Source organism: Momordica charantia (assembly GCF_013281855.1).
Source record: "Momordica charantia cultivar OHB3-1 chromosome 2 unlocalized genomic scaffold, Mcharantia_2.0 BLBB01000002.1, whole genome shotgun sequence".
NCBI classification, from domain to species: domain Eukaryota; kingdom Viridiplantae; phylum Streptophyta; class Magnoliopsida; order Cucurbitales; family Cucurbitaceae; genus Momordica; species Momordica charantia.
This window is the reverse complement of record NW_028275160.1, coordinates 13,951,877-13,979,503: the sequence shown is the minus strand read 5'-3', so window position 1 is coordinate 13,979,503 and position 27,627 is coordinate 13,951,877. Positions and strand designations below refer to the sequence as shown.

The 27,627-nt window shown below is 33.3% G+C and overlaps 1 protein-coding gene across 1 annotated transcript; it reads right to left on the bottom strand.

The window, feature by feature from the left end:
• Positions 1-24,121: 24,121 nt before the first annotated feature.
• LOC111013457 (protein MKS1-like) lies at positions 24,122-26,782 on the bottom strand. The gene has a single exon (XM_022287908.2). It carries the CDS (start codon positions 26,613-26,615, stop codon positions 25,971-25,973), a length of 645 nt encoding a protein of 214 aa, XP_022143600.1. The 5' UTR covers positions 26,616-26,782; the 3' UTR covers positions 24,122-25,970.
• Positions 26,783-27,627: the final 845 nt, after the last annotated feature.

Here is a 27,627-nt window from a genome sequence, read left to right as displayed (position 1 = left end):
CACTTTCAAAAAACATATAAAATATTTTCTTTCAACCATAAAGCAAGTTAAGGAAACTCAACACCACATATATACTCATATTCTCTTCTTGTTCTGATCTACTAGCGCATAGTAATCAAATACACACAGTAGAATAATTCTGTCAACGCGCGAAGTAATATTGTCCCAAAGATCTTCTATTTCTAGGTATACTATAGAAACATGTTCACATAGCATACGGGTAATCACTTGGATACAATAACATGGTGGTTTGAAAACTTTTTTCTACCTAAAATTCTCAATCTCATAAACAGTTCTGAAATTCTTATTTTCTTTCTTCGAAAAATTTTTCTTTCTCAAACCACTTCTAAAATATTTCTTTCTAACTTTCTCAAATCTTTCTTTCTAAAACATTTCACAAAATTCTATTTTTTAAACTATTTCTGAAATCTTGATTTCAAAAAAATTTTAAAACAATTTCTGAAATCTCTCAGTCGTAATAACATTTCATAAAATTTTCTCAAAATCTTATGAAATCTTTCTTTCTAAAAACTTGATACAATTCTCTGAAAAAATAAAACATTTCTAATTCTTATTAAATAATTCTCAGAACATTTCTAACAAGATTCAATAACTTAAAACATTTCTCTCGAATCATAAAATATTTATAAATTCTCAATCCAATCCAGATTCTTTCATTCTAAATTAAACATTTTTTAAGCTTCAAATATTTTTCTAAAATACAAAACATTTCTCCAAATTTTAAAACGTATCTAAAATCTCAAACATATCTAAATACTAAACATACGTAATACATAATTTCTTGAAATTCTATAATAATGGATATCTAAAACAATTTGATATAACAACCACTCACAAATCCTTCAGTAATATCCAAAATTTTTAATAAAGTAACCACTCACAAATCCTTCAAATTGGGTCGTTCGCGGCTCCAATTTCCATCTTACCTAAAATATCAATTCAATCCAAATTAATTCATGCTTAATCCATTATAAACTCAACATACTCTTGTTTCTAATATAAATCACATTTTCTTCGAAATTAATCCACATATTTCAAATTCCATAACTTCATTCTCTCTCTTCATTAAAATCCCGCTACTCCTCTTTCTTACTACCTTACAAGTGGGACCTACACTTATTAAATAATTTCTTCTTTTTTTTTTCTTTTTCTTTCACCTTCCAACATGATTGCACCCTTTTCTTCAACCAATTTCTTTTTCTCTCTTCCCTTCAACGTGGTCATCATCTTCTTCTTCAACCCACGAAACCTTCTCCCTCTCTTCCTTTCTTATTCCATCCTCAATCAAAAGTCTTATTTCTCTTACTTATTTCTTTTTCTTTTTCTCAACCAAGGTTCTCCTTGATCAAGTTTCTATTTCACCTAAAATTTTATTCTCTTTCGTTACTCAACCTTACACATTTTACTTACCAAATATTTTTCTCTTTACAAAATCTCTATTGCAAAATCAGAAAGTATAAACTGAACCTCTTCTAGATAACTAATTAATTGAGACCAACTCTCGATCTCAGTCATGCACAAAGCGAATTTTTAGTTCTTGAAAACTCAGAAAAAAAAAAAACTCACCACAATGATCACATTTCCTAGTTTAAAAAACCCACAAAGTTTCACCTTAAAAAGCTTCCGTATTTTCATGGATTTCCTTACTTAATCTCTAGAAAACTTACCAAAGTTCCAATCTCGAATTTAAGCACTGATTAAAGCTTGAATTTTCTCCTTCAATGCCTTCCTATATTCCCTCTTTTCGTTTTCCCTCTTTCTTCCCTTAAGCCATCTTGACCACCATCACACGTGCCCCCTAAAACCCAAAACCAAATTCCTTTTGTTTTTATTTTGTTTTGAAGCTAAAAGACCATTATACCCTTTAAACTTTAACTTCAATAATTCCAAATTTCTCTTCCTTTTTTTTTAACAAAAAGACCATAAAGCCCTATAATTCTTCTACGGATTACCCAAGTAAAAGATTGAGGCAGGATTGCCTGGACAATTCTCAAACTGGTGTTCGCTTTCACAATATGGACAGAAACCACTCTGCATAGCATTTACCTTAGCTTTGGAGGCTCCAGCCTCACTTGCAATTGCATTTTTCATGACTATATCAGCCAACTATGAGATCTTCGAGTTTAGATCTGCTACTGCATTGTCTACCACCATACCCTTTAAATTCGTTGATGAAGCAGCCCTAGATTTCGACCATTGGTGCTTGTTACGTGAAATTCTCTCTAGGATATCAAAGGCTTCAGCATACAGTTTTGACAATAGAGCTCCATTTGTTGAGGCATATATCACTAGCTGTGTAGCCTTATTCAGTCCATTATAATAAGTTTCTATCTATATACAGCGCGGTATCCCATGGTAAGGACACTTCTCAAGCAGTCCCTTGATTCTTTCCCATGATTCAGTTAAGGATTCTCTAGGAAGCTGTTGAAAGTTGTTAATTTTACTCCGAAGTTCTGCATTCTTGGATGGTGGGAAATACTGCATCAAAAAATTTTCTGCTAAATCATTCCACGAGGTGATCGATTCAACAGGTAGGGAATCCAACCATGCTCCAACAGTATCCCTCAAAGAGTAAGGGAATAGCTTCAGGCGCATATCCTCCTTACTGAATATTTCTACTTTAAATGAATCAGCCACTTGCATGAAATATCACAAATGCCTATGAGGATCTTCTTATGCCAATCCACGAAATGGTCCCACAGTCTGGAGCATTTGAAACATGGTCAGCTTCAGCTCAAATCTATCAGCTTCAATTATTGGATCTGCTATTACAAGATTGAAGTCATAGAAAGCTAGAGCCAGATAAGCTCTAATTTCCTCTTCTGTGTCGTCTGCGAGAAGGACAACATTCAGGGGAGGTACTGACACGACAGCTCCAGCCTTAGCCCCTTTTATCCTCTCCAATTCGTATTCAGGCCGAATTGGTGCGATAGGATTTATTGCCACTCCTCTACACTGTATCCACTATGCAGTCCTTCTTCGTCTTAATGTGCGCTTTGGTTCTAGGTCAAATGCAAATTAAAATGTAGGAAAATCGTTGATTCACTGCACAAATTACCTGAAACAAAAATTGAGGGACTCTTTAAGCACCGTATTCCGAAATTTTCAAAAATCAAAATATGAAATCTAATTTCCCCGGCAACGATGCCAAAAACTTGTTCGATTTCCTCACAACTAGGAGAAATATAGTGCTAGTATACAATAAATAACCCGTTGTAGTATAAACAAGGTCGTCTCCTCAGGAAAATAGGCTATAGATTGATTTAACGATTTGGAACTACCTAAAATTAATAATAAAATATGCTTGATTCGCTTTGTTATACCTAAATGGCATAAAAGAAAACAAGAAACAACAACATGGAATACAACATATGATTTCCTTGTTCGCACTCTGGAGCATCCACTCAGAGAACACAGAAGTAATATGAGGCAACGCTCTAATTACCCAACTTCTGTCGTGATTAAAACAAACAAACAAATCAGTGTATAGGCGCAATAGGGTGAACCTCATCCCTGAGTATTCACCATCTTGCTTTAAGAAGAGAAAACTACAGCTAATAGAAGTAGACACACTCAACAAGAACTCTTCCGAGCCTCAAGTGAGCAAGCACACTAAACAAGTCAGCCACAGATGGCAGAGAATAAGAAGCTTCCTTAAGAGCATAGTGCGACCCACAAGCAAGCAACGATCTCTCCAGCTCCTTCTTCGATGAAAACACTAATGTCAACGGAGAATGTTCCCTAAAATTGATGCTTCCCCAAAAATGAATCAATCTTTTGTCCCCCTTTTGCTGCTAGGGCGTCTTTTCTTTATATACCGGGTTCTTAAAATTTAGGGCACCCTCTGGAAGTTGTATGGACGTGGTAACAAATTAAGTCCATCGAGTTACTGCACTGTTATACATGTTAGGGCATCCCCACGACTATAGGCCCCAACAATCACGCGTCTTCCAACAACGCTTCAGCATGAATCCCACGACTTTGGCAGCACTCCTCTCATCCTTAGCTTAATTCCACAATTCCTGCATAAACCATCACTAATTGAGCATAAAGCATTACAATTGAGGAATTTAAGAATTATAATGGCTTGGGAGCCCACTCAATGAATTCTCGTATTTTCCTTTGTTTATTGATAAGGATCCTCACATTTCCACAAATAGCCCTAAATAGCCCACAAAACACTCTCTTATGGAGAGTTATCAGCTGTAACATGGGTTTTTGCTTCCACATTAGTCTCATGATTTATTTTTATTGTATTAAGAGTTATTTATCTAATATTATGTTTTATATAAAACTTTCCATGGGATCCCAATAAAGCTTTTTTTAATTTTATTTTATAAAGTTATGTTATGAAATTGTATTTTGTTTGTTTTTTTTATTATTATTTCTTTTAAAGGTTTTTAAAATATTGAAAGCATGCATGTAGTAACGTCCCTAAGACGTTTAAGTCCCAAAAAGTCAGGTCGTTACACCCTATATAAGGAGAGCCTCCCTTAACAGTCCAAGGCATCCAATTCCTTTCAGTTTAAGTCCTAACTCAAGATTAAATTCATTTCCTTTGTCAATTTTAGTATTTTTGAACTTTAGCCGTTAAGCTCACCTTTATCATATTTCATTCTTGTTTTAATTAAAGTTCATTTCATTTTTTTCTTCATCTATTTTATTATTTAGCATTCTTTAGTGAGTGTTAAACTCCCTTCAAGCTCGAAATAGAAGAATGTTCAGCCAGAACTCGTTGAACCTTGTTATTCTTTAAATTCAAGCAATGAAAATCATTTTTCATATTTTGTTAAGTATTTTCTTCCTTTAATGTTGTACTAATTTATTTTTCAACCTCTCTAACGGTCGGAAAAACCCAGGTTGTGCCTGGCGCATTTCTAGTTAGTTTCTAAAAAATTTTCCTTAACTCATTTCTTAGGTCTACCACTGGGAAATTAATCTATACACTGAAGCCTAATACAGAGAAGGTTAGGTTGAGTAAAATATTAGGAAACTAATATGGGATGTGACTTAGACATAAGCGCATAAACCACGGTCATAGACATAGGCCATTTGACCCATAAAAGCAAATAATTTGATAATTATATTCTAGAATTATAACCACATGTAGACATATGATAGTAGGTTACCGTAGGCTCCGAAGCAACCAAAATTAGTTCGTGATAAGAGTAGAACTCAGATTTCCAGAAAAGTGTCAAGTACTGCCTAGCTCTTTCTTCATCAGTGTGTTTTTTTTTTTCTCAAAACTAAGGCAGGAAGCAGAGAGATTGGTTTTATAAAGAAGCTTATTAATTGTAACCAAATCACACTTTATCACCAATTTTTGCTCATAAAGGTCATAAAACCTGATTGCAGTTTGAAAATTTCATTTCAATTTATTTTGAAGCAAAAGCCCTTGAGGATTCGACCTTGGAATTACTTCCTTGTATTACTTGTGACCGTGTATGCATGCACGTGTCTCTTATCTTTCGAGGTAGAGAATATCCCAACTAGTACCAAGAGTATACAGAATCCTCACTATAATCTAGGTCAAAACACTACACAAGTTTGGTGATCAAGAAAGTTTGAATGCTTCTTAGCATGCAATCAATCGCACGAATTTCATAGGCGGTTCTAAGTAATGCTCTCTCAACAAAGGGGTGTCTAAAGATTAAAGTTCAATTAAAAAATAATCGATCAAAGGTTGTCTCAAAGGTACACGAGAAGGCCGATTTGTAAGCAATGCCAATCAACCAACAAAGGAAAAAATAAAAAGGGAAGCAATTCTAAAAGAAAAGGAAAATAAAATCATCCTAAAGAGCTAATTTTTCTAAAAAAAAAAATCTTCCCTAAACTATTTTAAACGAAAAATGGAAAACTACAATTCAAAATCTCTTAAAAACAATTAAGGTAATTCTTTCCTTTAAAATGAAGGGTAGCAAGCAAGAGGTGTGGGCTGTCAACTTGGCATGGGCAAGGGGTTGGCACGCGTTTGGGCGAGGTTGGCAGCAAAGAAGGCAACAACACTAAAGGTAGGCAGGATGGGCGTGGTGTGGATGTTGGGGTAAATGGCATGCGCGGATAGAGGGGCCAAGTGTGGGACATAGTGGGCGAGCATGAGTGATGGCGTGCATGTGGGGGCTAGTGTGTGTGCGCTAGGCGTGCACTGTTAAGGTTAGCGCATGGGTTGGGAAGCGTGTGCTAATGAGTGATGGGCGTGTTGGGCATTGCTTTGTGCGCTCTTAGGCTATCCTCATAGCGTTGGCACTTGTTAGGTCTTTCTTTGGCATCTAGCTTCCTCTTAGCAAGTTCGTCTTTACACTTGATAAATTTGTAAAATAAACTTGTGGGTCCAATTAATTGTCTTCTTTTTAAGGGTTTTCTAGTCTTTTGCTCGGAGCTTTTTGGATAAGATGGCTCATGATAACTCCATGAAAAAAAAAAGTAATTTTAATAAAGATTTGGGCTTAATTGAGCATAATTGTGAGTGTAGAGGGCATAATATCGTGCTAAGTTAGGAGTTGAACAAGAAATATGATTCTTGCTGTATGTTTAATGATGAACTTAAAAGATTGACTTAGTTTCAATTGTTTTTTTATCTTTCGTGTAGGTGTTGCCGGAGCATCAAGAGAATAGTAGCTGAGTTGGGTAGTTGTATTAGGACATGTGATGCTGAGGCATCGATTTCACAAAAACAGTAGCAATAACTCGTTTTACGGGGAATGTTTACTGCTATCCATACCTCATGTGTTTTATCTTTTTTGCTCGAATTTTTTGGGAAGCTGTAAAAGTGACAATATGAAGGAGCCCAACATCATCAATCCTCAAGAGGAATTGATCCCAATGGATAAAGAGACCCCAAAATAGACCAAAAGAGAGAAGAGTACCCAAATTTTTTTGAAAGTGATGCACGAAGACAGTGGGAGACCTATTGGTTTTTGGAAGAAAGTTGAAGGATATTTCAATGTGTTCTGAGCTAAACCCATTTTGGAGGAGGTTGTAATCTTTTTCTTTGAACGTTTGATGCTATAATCTTGACGTTCATGCTATCAAATAGAGTTATATTGTCTTCTTTATTTTTCTAAAATGTTGGTCATCATTCTTAAATTACTTACTCCTGTATGTTTGGAAGAATGTATGAGATGCGTATATTGAGCTCAATTTGATGTTAGATTAACATTTTTTAGTTAGAGTGTAACTGCTTAGGAATATGATTCAGCTAAGATTACTTAGAAATCATTCTTACTAAATTATTACGCAACGGAAGTTGTAGAAATCATAATCTGTGTGTTTTAGAAGGAAACCACGTCAGTTTGGGCTACAGTAGGATGTCGATGCTAGAGCATTGGGTGTTAACAAAGAGAAAAAGAACAACTAACCTTCTCTGTTCCCCTTTTATTACTACCTTCCCTTGTAACTGCATCGTTTGTCTTAGCATCGTTCGTTTTCAGCACTTTATTTCTAGTTATTTTTATTTGTAGCTTTTGTTAATCGTTTCTTTTAGTTAAAAATTATAAATATTGTCGTGGTTTGGTACTTTGGTATTCTTGAGTCTTATTTTGAAGTATTAATAACAGACTTTGTGGATATGACATTGTTTTCCTTTCTACAATCGATTTTAAGCATGCACTCACACTTTATTTTCACGAAGTGTGTGGAGATAACAACTCAAGAGACTTGTTGGTCATTATGATCATATCATAGTGTCTCAACACTACGAAATTTGTAGCATCAATATGGTGCTTACTCTGTCTCTCTTTTTTTTTTTTGGAAATTGCATTGGGTAGCAAAATTTTTGTACATATTTACAAAAATATCAACATCTTTTTATATTTTGCAAATATGGCAAAATATTTGAATTTTTATTTTCGTAATATTTTATTTCGATTTTACCCCTATGACATCTGATATACATCTGATATACATGTGATATACCTCTAATATACATGTGATGTACCTCCGATATATTTCTGATCTACCTCTAATGTACATCTTATATACTACTTATATACATCAGATATACGTATTATATATATAATATACATATGTTGTACCTCTAATTTATGATATACTAAATATATTTGTAACTGATATACTAAATATAAAGTATATCAAATGTTTAATTTTCAGTGCTATATCAGCTGTTTAAATTGTAATTTATCACTGCAATTTGTTTATTGATATACTAATATTATTAATAATTTTGATTATTATATCACTATTATTTACTCATATTAATTAGAAACGAAATATAAGAGATATCAACTGTTTAAATTTATTAAGTATATCATTTTTTAACCTTTTTTTTTTTACGTATGGTCCACATCAATATTTTAAGCAATAAACTTTAGATTTCATTTTATTTCTTTTCACCATTGTTTTCACCTCAAAAAAAAAATTAGTGGATATATTAGTAATATATCAACACATAGATACCATAGTTATATCAGTAAATATCATAGTTATATTAGCGGCATATCAGTGGTAAATTAGAGGCATATCAAGTATATATCATAGATATATCAATGTTATATTAGTGGTAAATCATATAATCAGATAAGAAATTATATTAGTAGATATCATAGTTATATAAGTGGTATATCATTTGTATATCAATGGTAAATTACAGACATACCAAGTATATATCACATATATGTAAGTGTTATATCAGCGTTGTAAATCAATGGTAAATCATATAATCATATCAGTGGTAAACCATATTAGAAGTTGTATTAATAGATATCATACTTATATGAGATGTAAATCAATTGTATATCAGTATTATATCAGTGGTATATAAGAGGCATATCAAGTATATATCACACATACATTAGTAATCATCTAATCATATATGAAGTTATATTAGTGTATATCGTAGCAATAGTAGAAATTCGGTTTATAGTGACGTTTTTTTAACGTCACAAAAATCTTTCATGACGTTTTTTACGCTGTCACGTATACGTCCATCATGAAAGGTATACGTGACATTTAAAAAACATCACAAAAATTAGCACACGTGACGGCTAAAAAGCGTCATGCCAAAATTAGCGAGGAAAGATCACGTGACATTGTTTCGTGACGTTTAAAAAACGTCACGAAAAAAAATTTCATGACGTTCAATAATCGTCTTAGAAACATTTTTGTGACGTTTTAAAAACGTCAAGAATGATTTTATTTTGTGACGATAAAAAAAAATCACATAAAATGTATTTGGTCTTGCTTGCAGATGTCACGTAATAGAAATATCATATAATGAAATTGTCGATCGAACATGCAAATATATTAATTTATATAACAAAGTTGAAATATATTAAACATGAACAAGGAATCTAATATATTAATTTCGAATATATTAGTATTCTCAAAGTATTCTAGGACTTTCTAGCACATTTTATTAAACATGTTCAAATTCCTACACACAAATTACAGAATTAAACAAGTCTCACACACCAACCCCAACAAGGAAGTTCATCCATCAATTAGTTGCATTCATAATTGTCGACTTCTTTGGGTTTGTGAAAGACCTAATGAAAAAAAACAATACACAAGTTAGATAAATGAATAACGAAAGATAGATAAGGGAAGAAAGTCACTTCTAAAAGAACGTGTCTAGCTATTAAAAATTACAAAGGATCATGATCTTTGCAAATAACATTCTTAAATAAACACATAGGAGCCTATCGCAATAGTAATCTTTGCAAATACAGATTCCAACATAACAAAATTAATTAAACAAAAACCAACTTACGTACGCTTCTTCTACATCATTTAGTAATATCGCATAATATTTAAAAATTTAAACAAGTATCACAATGAAAACGTACATTAATCTTCTATAAGACTAAAAATAATCAACATTCATAGTTTTCCTTATCAACTTACTCAATAATCTGATAAAACAACCAACATAACGACCAAACAAAGATCCCAACAGAAGAAGTGCGATTAAAATAAACGATATGCCTACACTTTTTCTACATCCTTAAATTACATAGAACAAAATATCAGTATAATCATAAGGTTTGTAAACGTACAATCATCCCGTAACGAAAGTATCAATAATAAGTATTTATAAAACTCTTGCACTTACACAATAATATGATACGATAACCAACAAAATGACCAAACAAAGTTCCAAATATAACAAAAGAGGTTACAATAACAAAAGAACCCAACGCTTCTTCTATATCCTTTAGCAGCACAACACAAAATATACTTAAACAATATAATACAAACTAGCAAGTATATCAAAAGGAATAACAATAAAGTGACAGAATCAACAAAAAACTTTACCCAATAAAATTGATTTATGAACAACACAGATGTTGAACAATAACAAGCAAAAACAATTTACTTATCCAAATCTTAATTGGCTACCTTTGCTGCAGGATAGCCACACAATTATCCAACTAGATTTTAAACTACATGACACAAATATAAATACTAAGTCTTTATTGGTTATCTTTGCTGCAGGATAGCCACACAATTATCCAACAAAACTTTAAACCACACAATTATCCAGCTAGACTTTATACTATATGTATAATATATATAAAAACTAAGTCTTAATTGACTATCTTTGTTGTAGGATAGCCACACATTTATCCAACTAAGCTTTAAACCACACAATTATCCAACTAGACTTCATACTATATGCCTGACACATATAAACACTAGATCTTAATTGACTATTTTGCTGCACGATTACCACACAATTATCTAACTAGACTTTAAACTATATGCATGACACAAATATAAACACTACATAAAACAGAACACAAATGAGTAAATGTTAGTGATGTATCGGCCCCCGGTCCCGATATTCACCCATTCACTTCAATAGAACAACTCTCACACACAAGTCCTGCAACATGCTTTCTATGTCATGTCCATGGATCAACCATCACACAATATTACATTATGCAATATACACAATACATACATAGCTCCTTGCAACTCATAATGATTCAGAAACACAACCATATTTGTTTCCCAACATTTATCATGTTTTAGACTCAAACAAAGAAAGCCAGCATCCATATTCCAAACAAGTTTTATTTCTAAACATCATGCTTTCAAGGGATCACTCCAAACATTAAACCATAACAACGCCAACATAATTCAAACAAGACAATCAAAGCATATCCAGCCAGAGTATGTTAACAATCTCATGATACCAAACAATACTATATACATCATATTCAACTACAATATATCCATCTTAGAAATCAATACATTAGCTATCTTTGGAAACACAAGCTCGCAAGCACACATAATCAAGTAACACACTTACTTGCACGACAAACATGAATTTCAAATAATTTATCATCCACTACCAATATTAATAGTAACAAGAATGTAAATCAACCAAAGCATAAAGGCAAAAAAGCAACAACACATTCATCATACAAAAAACATCCCTCCAAGTAAGAATTAATTACAACCAAGGTCCTAACGTGCTACTAAGCTCGCCAAAAGGTTTCTAATTCCAAAAAACAACCAAACTTCGGTTAGAATTCATTTTAATCAAACTGAAATTCAATTTAGGTGAGTTCAATAGCATTAAAGTACTAATTATCATGAAACCAACAAAACGATCTTATTTTACAGCATAAATAATAACTATTATATTAAACTATTACAGACATATTGAAAATAGCGAGATTAGAGTCATCTTGTCCAACAACACAAACCATTGTTCTCTCTTGCATTGCAACAAAAGAAGTTAAATACATTTCTTACATGAAAGAGATTGAGTATTTAGAAGTCATTCCCACCTCCCTCCCTCATACCACTAATACCCGCAAGAACAATAGATGATCAATACAAAATTAATATTATCATTCTATATATTCTCGCAGATGAACTAACTAGACAATTAACATATTATAAGCAGGAAGTCAAACTAAATTCTCTAAAATATAATTTTGTCCTACTTTTATATTAATAACCTATATGTTCAGCTCTAATCTACCTACTTAGTGATGATTTAATAACAAGAAAACATTATTCCAACTCACTACACCATGATGATTTAATAATTATTTTGTGAAGATATAGATGAAGATTTGTTAGCATCCTTGATAGATGAGTGCTACAACTATGTTGCCCATTGATGAAATAGTGATTATAATTCACTTATAATCTTGTTTTAAATTTCAGATCAAATTTCTAATTTAATGGAGTAATTTAACACCAACAAAGAACCAAACAATAGTACACTTGTGATACGGGAAGAACCAGCAGATATAGAAATAAAATGTTTCAAGCGACAAACACGACCCAATATCCTTTTCTTAGAAAAATATTGAACATAACAGGAGTACCAAAAAATTTAGTATTATTATCACTTATACTAAACCACATCATCAGTAATTAGAAATGGAAGTGGGAGTAGTAGTACTTTTATAGACCAATCTCCTCATTCTCCTCCCTTATCGGTTTGGGCATGAGACAAAAACCTGCAGTCATTATAATGCATTTGTAAATGTTCATCAAGGTAGACATTCAACAGCAATGGGAATCATAACAAGAAAAAAGTTGTTGAAATAACCGGCCGCTATGAGTATTTAAATTCAGAAGGAAAAAAGAAGATAAAATAACCTGTGGCGGCCGGCGGCGACAGCGTTCAGCAGTTGCGACAGTACCTCAACTAGCTTCGGGATACAACAGTCGCGGAGACGAAATCGTTTAGTGTCGCAGCCAACACCATTCAGCGGTGACGAGTTGAGTGGCTGTGACGGTACCTCAACGACGTTCCGGATATAGCAGCGGCATTCACGGTGGGGATCGTAGCGGTGTTCATGGTGGGGATCGATCGAGCAGAGTGGTTTTCACAAGGGAGGGAGGGGAGGCTGACACAATGGAGAAAGGGGAAAAGAAAATTAGGGCGAAGGAGAAAAGGGTAAAGGGGTTTATAGGGTAAAAAAATAATAAAAATGATGGAAATTGACCCAAATGTTTCTTTTTTTTTTCCAAAATAATATAAAATAAATTAAAAAATATTATTTATTTTTAATGGAGTGCACAATTTACTTACCGAAGAATACAGTATTCCGGAACATTTCGTCATTTCCCGCCAAAAACGCGTCTCTAAACGTCACGAAAAAGACTAGTTTGGCAAACTTTTCGTGACGTTTAAAAATCGTCATAGAAGATCAAAATTCCAGAAATCTCCGTTTTTCCCCTCCAAAAACGCGTTTCTTTCCTTTCGTGATGCTGTTTTTTTAATTTGAACAGTATTTTACTGTTCATGAGCGTCACGAAAACCTAAAATTCTAGTAGTGTAGTTATATCAGTTGTATATCAGAAGTATATCAAGTATCTAATATCACTACTATATCAGTACTACGTGGGTAAATTTGACTTTTTATTATTAGAGCTTGGTTTTTTTCAAAAATTTTTCTATATTTGCAAAACAAAAATGTTCGTGCTAAATTTATTATTTCCTTAAATTTTTTTTGGTATATTTTCAATTGCCCCCTTTTTTTTTTATAGACTTCAGCAACTCTACGATGCTATAAGTAGCATCGTGTTGCTACTCTCTCTCCAATGGCTACTGCACCCACAAAAGTTGTTTTTGCTCTATTTTTTAGAAAATCCCCCATTTGGAGAGAAAGCAAGTAGCATTTCTCCCATGAAATGATATCAACTTCTCTCTCCTCGTTGAGAAGTCCGAATTGAAGTTGTGCCAGCACTCCATCTTCTAATGCTTATCTTACCTCTGTTGTATGTGTTCTGTTCTTGAATGAAACATCAAATTCTTTGCTAATTAAATAGTGTTATACCTGAAAATGTAAAGTTCATTTTCCAAAATTCAAGTCAATTTCTTCTAAGAAATATTGAATTCATATCATTTCTTTGTTTGCCTCAGTAACTACAACATACTTAACTTCTAGAGGAAACTGTGTGCTACTATCTTCTATAGTCTGGAGATCCAAATAATTGTAGTATTATCAAAATCCAATACATACTAGATAGTACTCTTCCTGCCATCTGTATCAGTTGTGATGTTTTCATATAAAAAGTTGTATAGTTTAAAGTCTGGTCTTTTAAAATGCAGAGCACAAATAGTTGTCCCTCTCAAGTATTTGAAGATCCACTTCACAGACTCCAAGTGCTGACAACTCCCATTACATGTGCAATGTCTAGTCTTGTGCAAACTATAACATACATCAAGCTACTTATAGGTGAAGTATAGAAAATCCAAAATGACAAGCTAAAGGAATACTCAGAGGGTAGACATTTCCCAAGTTAAATATGTCTAACATTGAAGGGATCGAGTCCCGCAGCGGAAGAGCGTGAACGTGTGTGCTTCGATTTTGTTTTAGATAGACAGCAAATAAAAGACAAAAGCATTATAAAACGGAAGTAGTGAAACATACCTGTGAAGACACTTCTTCAATGTAGACACCAACGCCACCAAAAAGCCTCATTCGCTATCCTCTGGATGTTAAGAATTCAATTTGTGGGAACCGTCTTAAAATTGAGAGGGATATCGAGAGATTGAGAGTGAGGTTTCCCGTTAGAGTTTTTGGAAACTCATTCAACCAAACCCCAAGAAGAGGTGGAGAACCTCCCTTTTATAGCAAAGGAGGAGTGAGGGGAAAGTCACCACTTCTCCACCCATCACCTCCCCATGGTGGGGAGTGGGAGGTTTTCTCCATTTTTTCTTTTTTTCTTTTTATTTAATTAAAACTATTTTAATTAATAATTAATTAAATCAAACTTAATTAATTGCAAAAAAATTATTCATTAAATTAAATTAAATCTAATTTAATTTAACCAAATTAACATAATGTTAGGGTTGACTTTTTACTGCAGAAAAATATGTCGGTAACCCTGTTTGACCACGTTTTTTACCCATTTTCCATTATTATTTGCCAAAAAGGACCACATATTCTTTAAGTAGAACATGTATAGATTATTTTTGCATAAAAGTCAAACTATGGTACTTTAGGAAAAATATGAGATAAATGCAGTCAAAGTTGGAAGAAAATAACAGAATTCTGTTTTTGCAGAATTGCGCCCGGCGCATTTTTGGAGGCCAAATTGTCAAAACGCACGTTTTGATTAATGAAGGGAAAGGAAGACATTTCCCACATGTTCAAAACAGTGAGTCCAAGTCCAAGTGAGGTGGTTAGGTGAATCTCAACCCTTTTCCACCTAAAATGGAAGGGAGTTCCAACCAACCTGTGGTGCTATAAAAGGAAGTCATCCATCCCTCGGCAAATCATCCCTTCCAAGATTCATTTCATCTTCTTTTACATGCTCTCTAGTTGTAGAACACGTTTTTAGGGTTTATGTTCATGTTCTAGTTGTTCATTTCTTCGTTTTTCATGCTTTTACCTTTCGTATTGCTTTTAATTCGAGTTCTTACTTCCATTCTTTGTTCATTTTGTTATTTTAAAGTTCTTTAGCGAGTTTCAACTCCCCTCACACTCGAGAGAGAAGAAGGTCAAGCTAGAACTCCTTGCACGGCTTATTTATTCATTTAAATTCAATGAAAAATACTTTCTTTATATTTTCGTGCATTTACTTTCATTTAATTATGTTCTAAATTAGTTATCAACCTCCTTTTGGAATGCCTTAGTCAAATGATTTGATTTTCAACACGCTCAGGATTTTGGCGAGATTGTGCCTGGCACTTTTTTGGGTCGGTTTCTAAAAACTTCTCTTTACGTCTTTTTTCCATTTGGCCAGTGAGAACTTGATTTATACACCAAAGCCCAACATTGGGAAAGGTGAGTTAGGTAAAATAATAAGAAATCAATATGGGATGTGACTTAGGAATAAGCGCATAAAACATGGTCCTAGGCATAAGCCCTCTGACCCATAATGTAAATGAGTTGGTAGATATTCTCTAGGATTGTAATCACACATAGGAATATGATTGTAGGTTACCCTAGCCTCTGCAACAACCAAAAGCGGTAGTGAAAGAGTAGAACTCAAATCTCAAGAAAAGTTAGGAATTGCGCCTGGTGCATTTTCCCAACATAGTGTGTTTTCCATGTTTTGCATCAATACTAAGATAGGAGACAAGGAGGTTGAGTTTCATTAAATTGCTTGTTAGTTAAAACCCCGAACGACAACATTTCATCACATTTTTCTTCCTAATTCACAATTGCATATTTGAACCATTTCACTACATTACTTGATTTTGAAAAGCAACAAGTCCCTGAGGATTCGACCTTGGATTACTTCCGAGTATTACTTGTGACCGTGTGCGCTTGCACGAGTTTCTAATCTTTTTAAAGGTAGAGAAAGTCCCAACACATAACCCATTAATTTAATTAAATAATTAAATCATATTTAATTAAATTAAACATAAAAATCAACCATATTAGAATCATATTCAAATATCCATCTCTCTCATAATTTTGAATCTAATTCAAAATTAACTTTATATCATAATGTATCATACATTATATTAATTGCACCATACAATTAACTTTAATTCCCTTTAACAAATTTGAACAATTCAAATTCTTTTTAAGACTAAATATTCTTAAATATCCTTTATGAGCTAGCAAGGGGACCTAATGGACCTACAGATCAGAAGCTCCAACGATACGAGCTTAATTGATTAAATTCATTAACCATATTAATCAACATTCATTAACTATCGGTCACTCCACTAAAGACCCACAGTTGCACTCTTCTCACTGTAGAATTTTTGCATCCACAAATTTCGACCATTGTCAGTAAGTCAATCCTTCACGAGTGTTCGTAACCACAACTGGGTCAAATTACCGTTTTACCCATGTGTTACATCTTGGACCTTAAGTATCGTTGATCCTCTAAGGAACAACCCGATTATGGTCCGATCAATAACCGGAAGTCCCTTTCTAGCCAATGAGAGGGTGGGGCCCCTTGTTAAAGTCTTGGAGTTAGCAGTTAAGAGAACACTCATCTACTTACCCTAAAGTCGGGAACGAGTGAATCCATCTTGTGTAGTTATATTCCCCGCTCCCCATTTGGTCTCGTCCCCAAAATGGTAGGAATATTGAGTCGGCGACTCGAGCTACTCTCACTCATACAAATCAAAGGACGAGCCCTAACAGTCAATAGTCTATAACTCAATCAGGATTGAGATCGAGTTACATGGTCATCCTATTGAAATATTAATCTATTAGTTAATGGTGTTACAACTAAAGATTAATTATTTCACGGTCCGGTCTTATACAAACTCATTGTATAAGATATCCTCACTCGTATGTCTGCATAGAAACGACCTAGATCAAGTCATTTGTAACTATTACAAACTGGCTGTATCCGTAGTGTTACCAAGATAAGGTACCCAACCTTTTACGCATATACTATAGACCCATAAAGTTGTTACTAGAACATTATCCACCTATGTATTGAATATAAACTGTATATATGTACATTTTGTATCAAATATATACGCTGTATATTAAATATATACTGTATATCTGTTATACACTATTCAAGTTACATGACATTACCTTGGATGTTAGTTTACTGGATTTGGGTTAATGCAATTCTAAAAGAAACATCAATCACAACTTTATTAAATAAATATTTGTTTTATGTTTACAAACCTTCAGATTAGGGCATAAAACCCAACAAATACCTTCTTCACATACTCTTCCTATGACAATGCCAACATACCACCTTTCCTTTTGATCCTCATCTCTATGATTTTTTGGCAGCCGCCAAATCTTTCCTATCAAATTCTTCAGATAATTCAATATTTATCTTTAGATTTATCTTTTTGTTTGGCCCTGCTATTAACAAGTCATCAACATGTAACAATTAAATAATAGTAGAGAAAAAAAAGATCTCATTAAAGTCAATACCTACCTTGCACACATTTCTTTTTGTTTGGCCCTACTATCAATACCTTAAACATACTCTTCATGTTTTTTAAATCTTCTCAACATCTATGGTGGTTAGTTTAACCATAAGAGGAAAAAAAAATCTCATTAAAGTCAATATCTTCCTTTTATTGAAAGCTTTTGACTACAAGCTTTGCTTTGTAATTTTTACTACCATATTCAAGCTCACTCCAGTTTGATTTTTTACACTCATTTATTATGGAAAGCTTTCTTACCTCGTAGTAACTCAACAAGTTGCCATATCTTATTCATCATAATATAATCAATCTCGTCTTTCATGTCCAACTTTCAATTGACGGAATCTTCTAGTTCAACCACCTCTTCATAACATTTAGGTTCTCCTCTGTCAGTCGATAATGTATAATTCAAAGTAAGGAAATACTTATTTGGTGGTCTGGTAGTTCTATTAGATCTTCTAACTGTTTTAGGTTATGGTTTCTGAACTTCATCAAGTTGTACAACTTTTTCCTTATATTACACAATCGGTTCCTAGTAGTAGTTTTATTCTTATCTTGAATACACATTGTCTCATTCTCGACTTCAATATGACTTATATACCAAATTTTCTTTATTTGCTTCTATCTAACTCTAATTTTCCTAATTCAACATCTGCTCTATCCTTGTATTGAACTTCCTTACTAAATATCATATTCTTACTCCTGATTATTTTCTTGTTCTAGTCATCCCATAACCTGTAACCAATCTCAACTCTTTCATATCCAATAAAATAACACTTATTGGATTTCGCACTCATTTTTACTAATGTTGCAACATCAATGTAAGGTAAGATACATAGCAAAAAAACCTTTACATAGGAAAAAATTACCTGTTTACTGTTGCAGACTTCTTCAGGAACTTGAAGTCTAGTAATGTGGTCGGGATCGTATTAATCTAATAGGTCGCATAGTGCTGATTGCCTTTGCCATAACATCTTATACAATCCCACATGAAATCGTTCTCATACTTTTGGCCCGCTAGTTTCTTGTTCATTCTCTCGATCACACATTATTCTACTGGGCATCCCTAGAATAGTATTTATTCCATTGGGCCTTTGTTTCTGCATCATGATTCTATCTTAGCAAGCTCTTGGATTCACCAGTGTTTAGAAGGCAGTTTGTCCTCACTACAGCTGCTTGTGCATATGACATGACCAGTCAAACTAGTTGGCTTTATGTGGGGAAGACGAGGATTGGGAAACGACAGACTAAGTGGCATCTTCCATATCATGAAATCGTTCCTTATCCACCAGGGTACCAAATCCCATCATTTTCTATGTTTGATGGGAGACATTCAAAGCTTGAACTCAACTCGAGATAGTCATTGGAATCTCGGCTTAGAATGCCTATGTTCTATACTAAAATACATCTTTGGATGAATTGGGTCTTTGCTTTCCAAAAGAATGCCATTTTTAAACCCACGTCAATGATACCAACGATGTCCAATGGCTCTCCATTGACAAGATAGACCTTTCCATAATTTCATACAATATATTTTTTTAAGAATATCATGTTGCCTTATAGTATTAAAAGACGCACCTGAAGCTATCATTCATGCATGTGTCATGTGCGCTCTCAACTGCAAGAGCCAGAGTATCATGTATTTGCTTAACAACAACATATGCACCGACTTTATTCCTCTTTAGATTCCTTTAGGGCCTTGCGGTTACTCTTTAGGTGTCTAGTCTTACCACAATCCCAATACTCTAATATGCTGTTTTTGGATGTACTTTTGTTTGCTCTTTTTTTTTTTTTTTGGATTTGCCATGATTTTCACAACTTCTATTATTATTTATTCTCTTGTCCATATTCAATGGTGAACCAAAAGTAGAACCGATATCGAGGTCTTTTTTTTTTTTTTTGCAAATCTCTTTTGCAAGAGTTGCATCTCTAATGTCTTCAAATTTCAATTTCAATTTCTCTTTTCCACAAGAATTTGAAATAGAAACCTTCATTGGCTCACAACTATCAGGCAAAGTTCTTAACAACAAAATAGCATTAACTTCATCTCTGAATTCTAACTCATCCCCTGTAAGTTTGTTGCTCAACATTTCAAACTCATTTAAGTGGGTAGTAAATGATAACTTTCTAAAAGAGAGTTATTTTACTAAATAGTTGGGTTAATATGTGCTTTAGTGTGAGGATCTCTGTGTAAATAGCATGCCAAAGTGAGGAATTGAGTCAAAAAGTTAATTATCATGTTCTAAATCCTTGTGTTGATGAATTGATGCAAGCTCATGCTTATTTCCCCTGTTTTTAGTTTAATTGTGTTTAATCTTGAGAAGTTGCTTAAGTGCAGCTAAATTAGAGGCGAAGTTGCTAGAGCTTTGTTGTGCCAGAGTATGTCATGCTAGAGTGCTCTTATGCGACCGCAAGTTTATTGGGCAGTACAGTAACTTTCCTACACTTGAATTTTTACCACATCTATATAATAACTGTGCATTGCTCTAAATTTGAGGTCTGATATAAAAGCTTCACCTGCTCCAGTCGACAAGACAGATTTCAAGAGAGGAAATTGTTCCTAATCGGTGCTGAAGACAAGGAAAGTTGTCCCCATTTTCGAGAAGAAGCTGACGGAAGGAATCTGGAGCTGCTAGTTCTTCATTGAACTAAAGATTTCAGAATATTTTTCAACACTTTTTCACGAAATAGGTTGCTTCTCCTCTTTACCCATTGTATCTTCCCCATGCCCCATGAACTAACCCCATTTTCGGGGGGGGGGGGGGGGGGGGGGGGTTGTTCTCTTACTGTAACTCGTAAATAGAGGGCTTCTAGCTCGTTGTTACTGCTGTTAAATAGATTTGTCTGAATATTTTCATCTTAGTGATTTTGTTGGCCACCATTTTCAGTTTGCTTGCATCTTGTATGACTCAGAAGGGTATATAAGAAGCGTGTTTGGCTCTATTTGTGGTTAGATTACTTTTTTTTTAGTAGATTTGTCAATGCTTAATGATAAGGTATGCCTAACCATGTTTATAAATTGTTCTTTATGTTGAGTGTTTAGCAACATAAGTTGTAGATAATCATTTCTAGGAGTCTTGGAAGAGAACCAATTCGGTTTGAGCAGCAATTGTGTTTACATGCTAGAGCGTCCCCTGTGAGCGAGTGAAAGCATATAGTAATCGCCCTCATTTAGTCTCATTAATTATTTGTTTCCCCTTTTTGTTTGTTGTGCTAAAGCATTTTTTGCCCCAGCATTTATTATTGACAGTATTTTCTCCCTTCAAGTTTCTCTTTGTGTTTTTTTTTTTTTATGATTTCATTTAGTTTTAAATGTACAACCATCGATTATCTTTTATTTGTATTTTTGGTATCCTTAAGCACATTACTTAGAGTTTTATACACAATCCCTGTAGATTTTAACCTTGTTTATACTACAATTGGTGAGAATAGTGTACACTTACACTTGCATTCACATTGATTGTGGGAATCGCAAAAGTAACCTAGGTACATTGAATCATTTTCAAATTAAAGAATCTAGTTGCAAGGTGCAACTTATTATTTATCAAAAAAATTTCGTACATGTTGGCCACTCATTAACCCCATTGTAGTCGTCTCCTTCGCCACTCTACTTTGCACATTCTTTGTCAATATTATATGAATTGTACTCAATACTTTTCTGTCCAACTTCTTCCATTTTCTTTCAGCTTATATATGAGGTTTGTCCCTCTCTAAAATCAAATCCAAATCTTTGGACTATAGATAATCTTCTATAGTCCAAAGATTAAAAATGACCAATTTGTCCTCTCTTCGTCCTGTTCTTCAATTAAATGGCTCTAATACCACTTGTTGAGGAATTAAAAGTCATGTGTATATTATCTCAATCACATACGCAAACAATATATATTAACTAATCTCAAATCATAATCTTGTTCTAACATAGTGGATAAAATTAATTTGGAATTAAGCGATAAATCAACCTAAATCTTAAACAACCATAACGAGATGTAGAGATTAAGAAAAGAGAGAACACAAGATTTATGTTGTGTTACCTAATATGGACTACGTCCAATTCTATGATATCATTATGGTAGGTTTTACTAAAATGTTAGCTAGAATCTTCTAAGAGTTTACAACTGCTCTACAAGCTTACGTGAAACTCTTCAATGCGATTGGATAATGGTTCTCCTCCCTAACAAACTACTCTAAAAAAAAGGGAACCTTCTCTGTATAAAATGGGACGTGTCAGCCGAAACGAAAGAACTGTGTTTTTTTATAAAAATCTTATTATTGTTGCAAACTTTGTAATGTCAATGTGACGCGCTCTATCTTTTTTTCGTGGATTGCGATAGCCCCCACGACGCTACTCTCTCTACCCCATGGCCGACGCAGCCACAAAAGTTGTTTTAGCTTCATTTTTTTCAACACTTATCTCATATTCTCTGCTTTTTTTTTTTTTTTTTTGAAAGGTTCTCTCATATGCTCTTATTTATTGAAGTAATAATAAAATGAAGAACCAGTTGTAATATTTACTGTATATTGTTTTTTTAAAGTGAGAAATGATTTGTTCCTCTTGGAAGAATAAAAATTTTCTTTCTATGATCGTGACTCATTTCTCGACTTTCGTTGGAGTTTTTGCATCTAGTACGTCGTGAGTTTTGGGTGTTTGTGTTCAAAGGGTTCATATAGCCAAACGGTTTCGTAACCAGTTCACCAAAATTCTAACATCAATGGCGACAAGTCCGAAATGATAGAGAACGTAATTTTCATCTCAAAAGAGTGTAGGAGAAAGGTTGGTTTCCAAAGAGAAGGTGTTCTAAGAGAGTATGGAGTCTTGAAAGGAAAAACTATAGACTTTTTCATGTTCTAAGGAAGTACGGTGAGAGAGAGGGAGAGCATGATAGCAAGGAAGTGATGGAGATGTCCAAATATTTTTCGGTTTGGATTGGTTCAGTTTGGTTTGTCGGTTTACTCGGTTTTTTTCCCCTTATTTTATTGTGCTAAATTTGTTTAACCTAATATGCCTATTAGATAATATTGACTTGGCTATTTTAACATGACAAATATGTTGCATAGAGTATAATAGTTCTTTTAGTGTTAGTGACTTAGACTTCTGTGATAACAATTTCGGTTCTAATTTTATGTTTTTAAAAATTATACTTGCTTTAGTGTGTTTTTTTACATTTCTTGAAATACATTTGTGTTATTAACCAAATTTCAAAATATATATATATATATATATATATATATATATATATATATTTTTTTTTTTTTTAAAAGCTACTTTTTTAAGTTTGGCAAATTATGATTAGATTTGAAAATGTTCCTCAAAAGTAAATAGCCAAAAAAACAAACTCATGGGTGGAAGGGTAATTTCTAAAAACATAAAACTTAAAAACACATCTAAATTATTAACCAAATAAAAATATATATGTTTTTAAAAACTAATTTTTTTAAATTTTACAAATTTTTTTTTGCTTAGATTTGAAAATGATCTTCAAAAGGAAATAACAAAAAAAACAAAAACATGGGTAGAAATGGTGTGTGTTAACTTATTTTTTAGAAACAGAAAAGAACGAATAATATATTATCAAATGGAACCTTACAAATCAGACTAAATGAAAGTATAATCTAAAGTTTAAAATGTAACCGTATCTTAAAACTAAAGATTTGAATAGATATAATGGTCAAAGTATTTACATCTAAATTTATAATTTAACTTGCATCTAAAATCAAAATCATATTTAAATGTAATTTATTTTTTTGTTTGAATATTATTTTGTTTCATGTACTTTGACGATGTTTGTTTTGGTATTTGCACCTTTAATTTTTGTTTATTTTAGTCTCTATACTATGAAAATGTTTATTTTGGTATCCATACTTAAAAAACACGATCATTTTGATTCCTATTGGCATAATTTTAACATAAATTTAAATACACAATGAAAATTCTATACAAATTTATGGTTACATTTCAAGGAATTTAGTAAGTGAAACGTCATACTAAAATTTTCATCAAAATAAATTAGATAAAATAAAAAAAATGACCAAAATAATCATTTCAAAGGATTACATCGACCAAAACTAACAATCGAAAAGTATAAGGACTAAACTGAAAAAATGATGAAAGTACATCGACTAAGATATACATTGTGAAAGTCTACCAACTAAAATAAACCAAAATCGAAACTACTCGAATCAAAATAGTCTTTAAACTTTGATTTTTGTACCCTAACAAAATTAATATATGTTACCTTACTAGTTATGGTCAATTCGCCCACCGGTAATAATTGGGGACCTATTTTTTCTCTTGGAGTCGAAGTCTCAAACTCAACTATACCCATTTGTTCTACTAAAAAATAATTAAAAAAATTTATAGTCAATTCCAACTGTACACATAGTTTGACCCGTTCAGCTTTTCTTCCATCCATCTGTCTCTCTTGCCAATTGTCTTAACTGTGGGCCCACACTTAGGTTCGGATTAAAATCCACTTTCTAGTTTCCAATAAAACCCCCATTCACTTCCCCATCAGGATTTTTATTGGGAGGGTATAATTGGAAGGGTCTTAAATAAAACAACATAGTTAATTTAAAACATAAGGTGTTCACTTGGTCAAAAGACTCAAAACTATGTTTTTTTTTTAAGAAATGTTTTTGTTACGGTCAAATCAATAAATTGTTTCCTTTACTTCTAAAATTTTTGGACTCAGTTGATATAAGTGGGCCAAAACTAAACAATTTCAATTGTTCTTGTAAGTCCTTGCTATAATAGATATTTTGGACTCGTTTGGTAACGTTTCCATTTCTGGTTTCTTGTTTCTAATTTTCATCATAAATCTAAGTATTTTGCAACTAACTTTGTTTTTTATTTCTCCTTATTTGGGAACATTCTCACTATTGTATAAAAATTTTGGAAACAATCAAAACAAGTTTCTTATTTGTTATTTCGATTTCCACTTTGTGTCAAAACATAACAAAAAAGATTGCTTTATCATACTTGAATTCATGGATGTTGAAGCAATGCAATTCATTTTTCTTCATTAAAATTTAAGAAACGGAAACAAGAAAGAGGAGCGTTACCAAACGAGTCGTTTATAATTTTTAAATATGAAAATGAATTCTTGTTTTCAATTTAAATTGTCATACAAAATCAGTCGTAAAAAAACTATCAGAATTAAGATTTGAGCAAAAAGAGGAAAAAAGTGATGAATTTTTTGGTGGTAAAAAAATAGTTTAAAGATTTATGAGATAGACTAAATTATAAAAATTAAAGAATCAAAACAATCCTTGAGTCATAAAAATCTAAAAACTTTAAAAATCATATTAAAACTATGCCCACATCTTAAAATCAAATCACTAATTTAACGTTGGTCAATTCTAATTTCTCCAAACTTTTCTAAAGGTAATTTATTTTTAAAAAAACGAACAAAGCTATTGAACACGTAAAAACATGGAAATTTGATAAGATTTCATAGAGGAGGATGTTACGTGAGCATATTTATTTGGCTATATTTTGGAAATAAAAACGAATTAAATGATTATGATATGCTAATATATGTGGAAAAGTCAACAATTCTACACATAGAAAAGACCTTAGATTTTAGACCCAAAAAAACAAATACTAATTCGTATGGTTGCAATTACAACCGGTCAACCTTCGATCCCATCGCCTAATTAATTATATATTTTTTTTAGTACTAATTAATTAATTTCATCAAAAATACGAAAAAAATAAAATAAATTCAAATTCAAATAATTCTACCACAAAACAACAAGAAATTGACACAAAAGTTACAATCCCACCCACAATAACAACCCACAGAACTTATAAATTTTTAAGAACTTTATTACATCATACATTAGATATATGACAAGAAAACAATGACACATTTATAAATTTGTAATTCATGCGAAGGAAAATGGTTGAACACAAATCAATTAATTATTTTTTTAAAAAAATAAATTTAAGATTTCGTCGATATCCAAAAAAAATTTATAAAAAGAAAAATGGTATTTATTTATAGCATCAAGAAGAAAAAACTACATTTTTGTGGGTAATTAATGAATTGCTAAGAAGGAAATGTTCTACAAATTACCTACTTTACAAAAAGAAAAAAAAAAACCCAAATGTTCTCTCTTTGATTTTTATAGAGAGAGAAAGGAGAGAGAGAACTTAGCTGAGCAAGTCAAAGAGATTGTTGTAGAAATTTGGGGGAGAAATTGGGGAAACCAAAGGCGCTGAGAGGAGAGCCGAAGGGCTGGCCAAGAAACTGGAAGCCGGCCAATGCGGGCTCAGCTCAAACGCCGCCGGCGAGAAGAATCCCGACGGAATCGGCGCCAAACTCGCCGGCGCCGGAGATAGAATTCCTGGCACCTGCCCCAATTCCACCGAAACGTCCGCCATCTCCATCATCATATCGCTGACGTCGATTTCCCTTTCCCTTTCCCGCTCCGGCCGGGGGCTCGCCTTCTCGATTGTCGCCAGCCTGGCCGCCGGCGAGAGGTCCCCGGCGGCGGACGAGTCTGCGGCGGCCAACGACGAGGACAACCCCGTCAGGCGCTGTACCACCGACATGAAATTGTTCTCCGCCACGTGGATGACTTTGGGGGAGATGTCGTAGATGATCAACGGCTGGGGGTACTGGGCCGGCGCCGGCGGGGGCAGAGGGGGGCGGCCGGCCTGGGGGTGCGGCGGCGGCTTCTTGATTTTGCGGGATTCGTGGCTGACCCGGAGCTGCGGCGGCCGTGGACCCTGCAGCTGGATCTCCTTCTTCCGCGACGGATTGGCGCCGGGAAAGCCCGGGCCCAGCGGGTCCATGGTGGTGGGGGGAATCCGGCGGGCGGAGCAGCTCCGATTTGCGGCGGAGAGGGAGATCGGAATCGGGATCGGAATCGAGGGGAGAGGGAAAAAGGGTAAAGGGGGGAATCTCTCCTGAATTTAGGTTTCTAATAATTGGTGGAGAGTTGAGGAATATGGTTGGGGGAATTAAATAAATAACAATATTTATAATTTATAATTAAATTTTTTAATTATTATTTTTTTTTTTGGTGTCAGTTGGGTGACAAAAGTATTGTTTGTTTGACTTTGGATTTGTTGACTTCATAAATGAAACCCTCTCCTCACATGAATAAATTAAAATGTAAAACTATGTTTTCATTTTTAAATATAATCTCGATCCGCTAAGTTCAGTATTACCTTAGTGATAATTGACACGTATTTCTTCTTTTAAAATATAAAACTATGTTTTCATTTTTAAATATAATCTCGATCCGCTAAGTTTAGTATTAACTTAGTGATAATTGACACGTATTTCTTCTTTCGAACTTTTGAGGTTCAATTCCTTACCTTCCTAAATTGTTGGGCTTAAAAATATATATAGTCATCCCAATCATTTCTTTAGAATTTGTGGGTTTTTATTTTATTATCCTATTTTTTTTCTAATGTTAGGTTATGTTCTATAAATATTGTATAAGAATCATTTCCTTAAAACCAAAGTTTTTGTTGTTATTGTTCTTTTATATATTTAAATTGTCTGCCTACACATTTTTTGACCGAGTAATAAAGAATTAGTAACATTTTTTAGATTTATAAATTATTTTAGAGTGTAAAATAGACATTTTGAATAACTAGATTCAATTGAATTTTGGCACCATTTACTTATCAAGAATCATAATGGGTTGAATATTAGTAATTATCATAATTCAGCTATTGGTATATATCTCGAACTAGAAAATTGTGAGTTGGATCCCCACTTCTACATATTGTACTAAAAAAACGATATTATGTTCTCTTATGCTCTTATTTGTTTTTTTTATTTTTTATTTTAGAG

Excerpts from the sequence above, each read along its gene's own strand:
- LOC111013457 (XM_022287908.2), bottom strand. The coding sequence starts at position 26,615 with ATGGACCCGCTGGGCCCGGGCTTTCCCGGCGCCAATCCGTCGCGGAAG.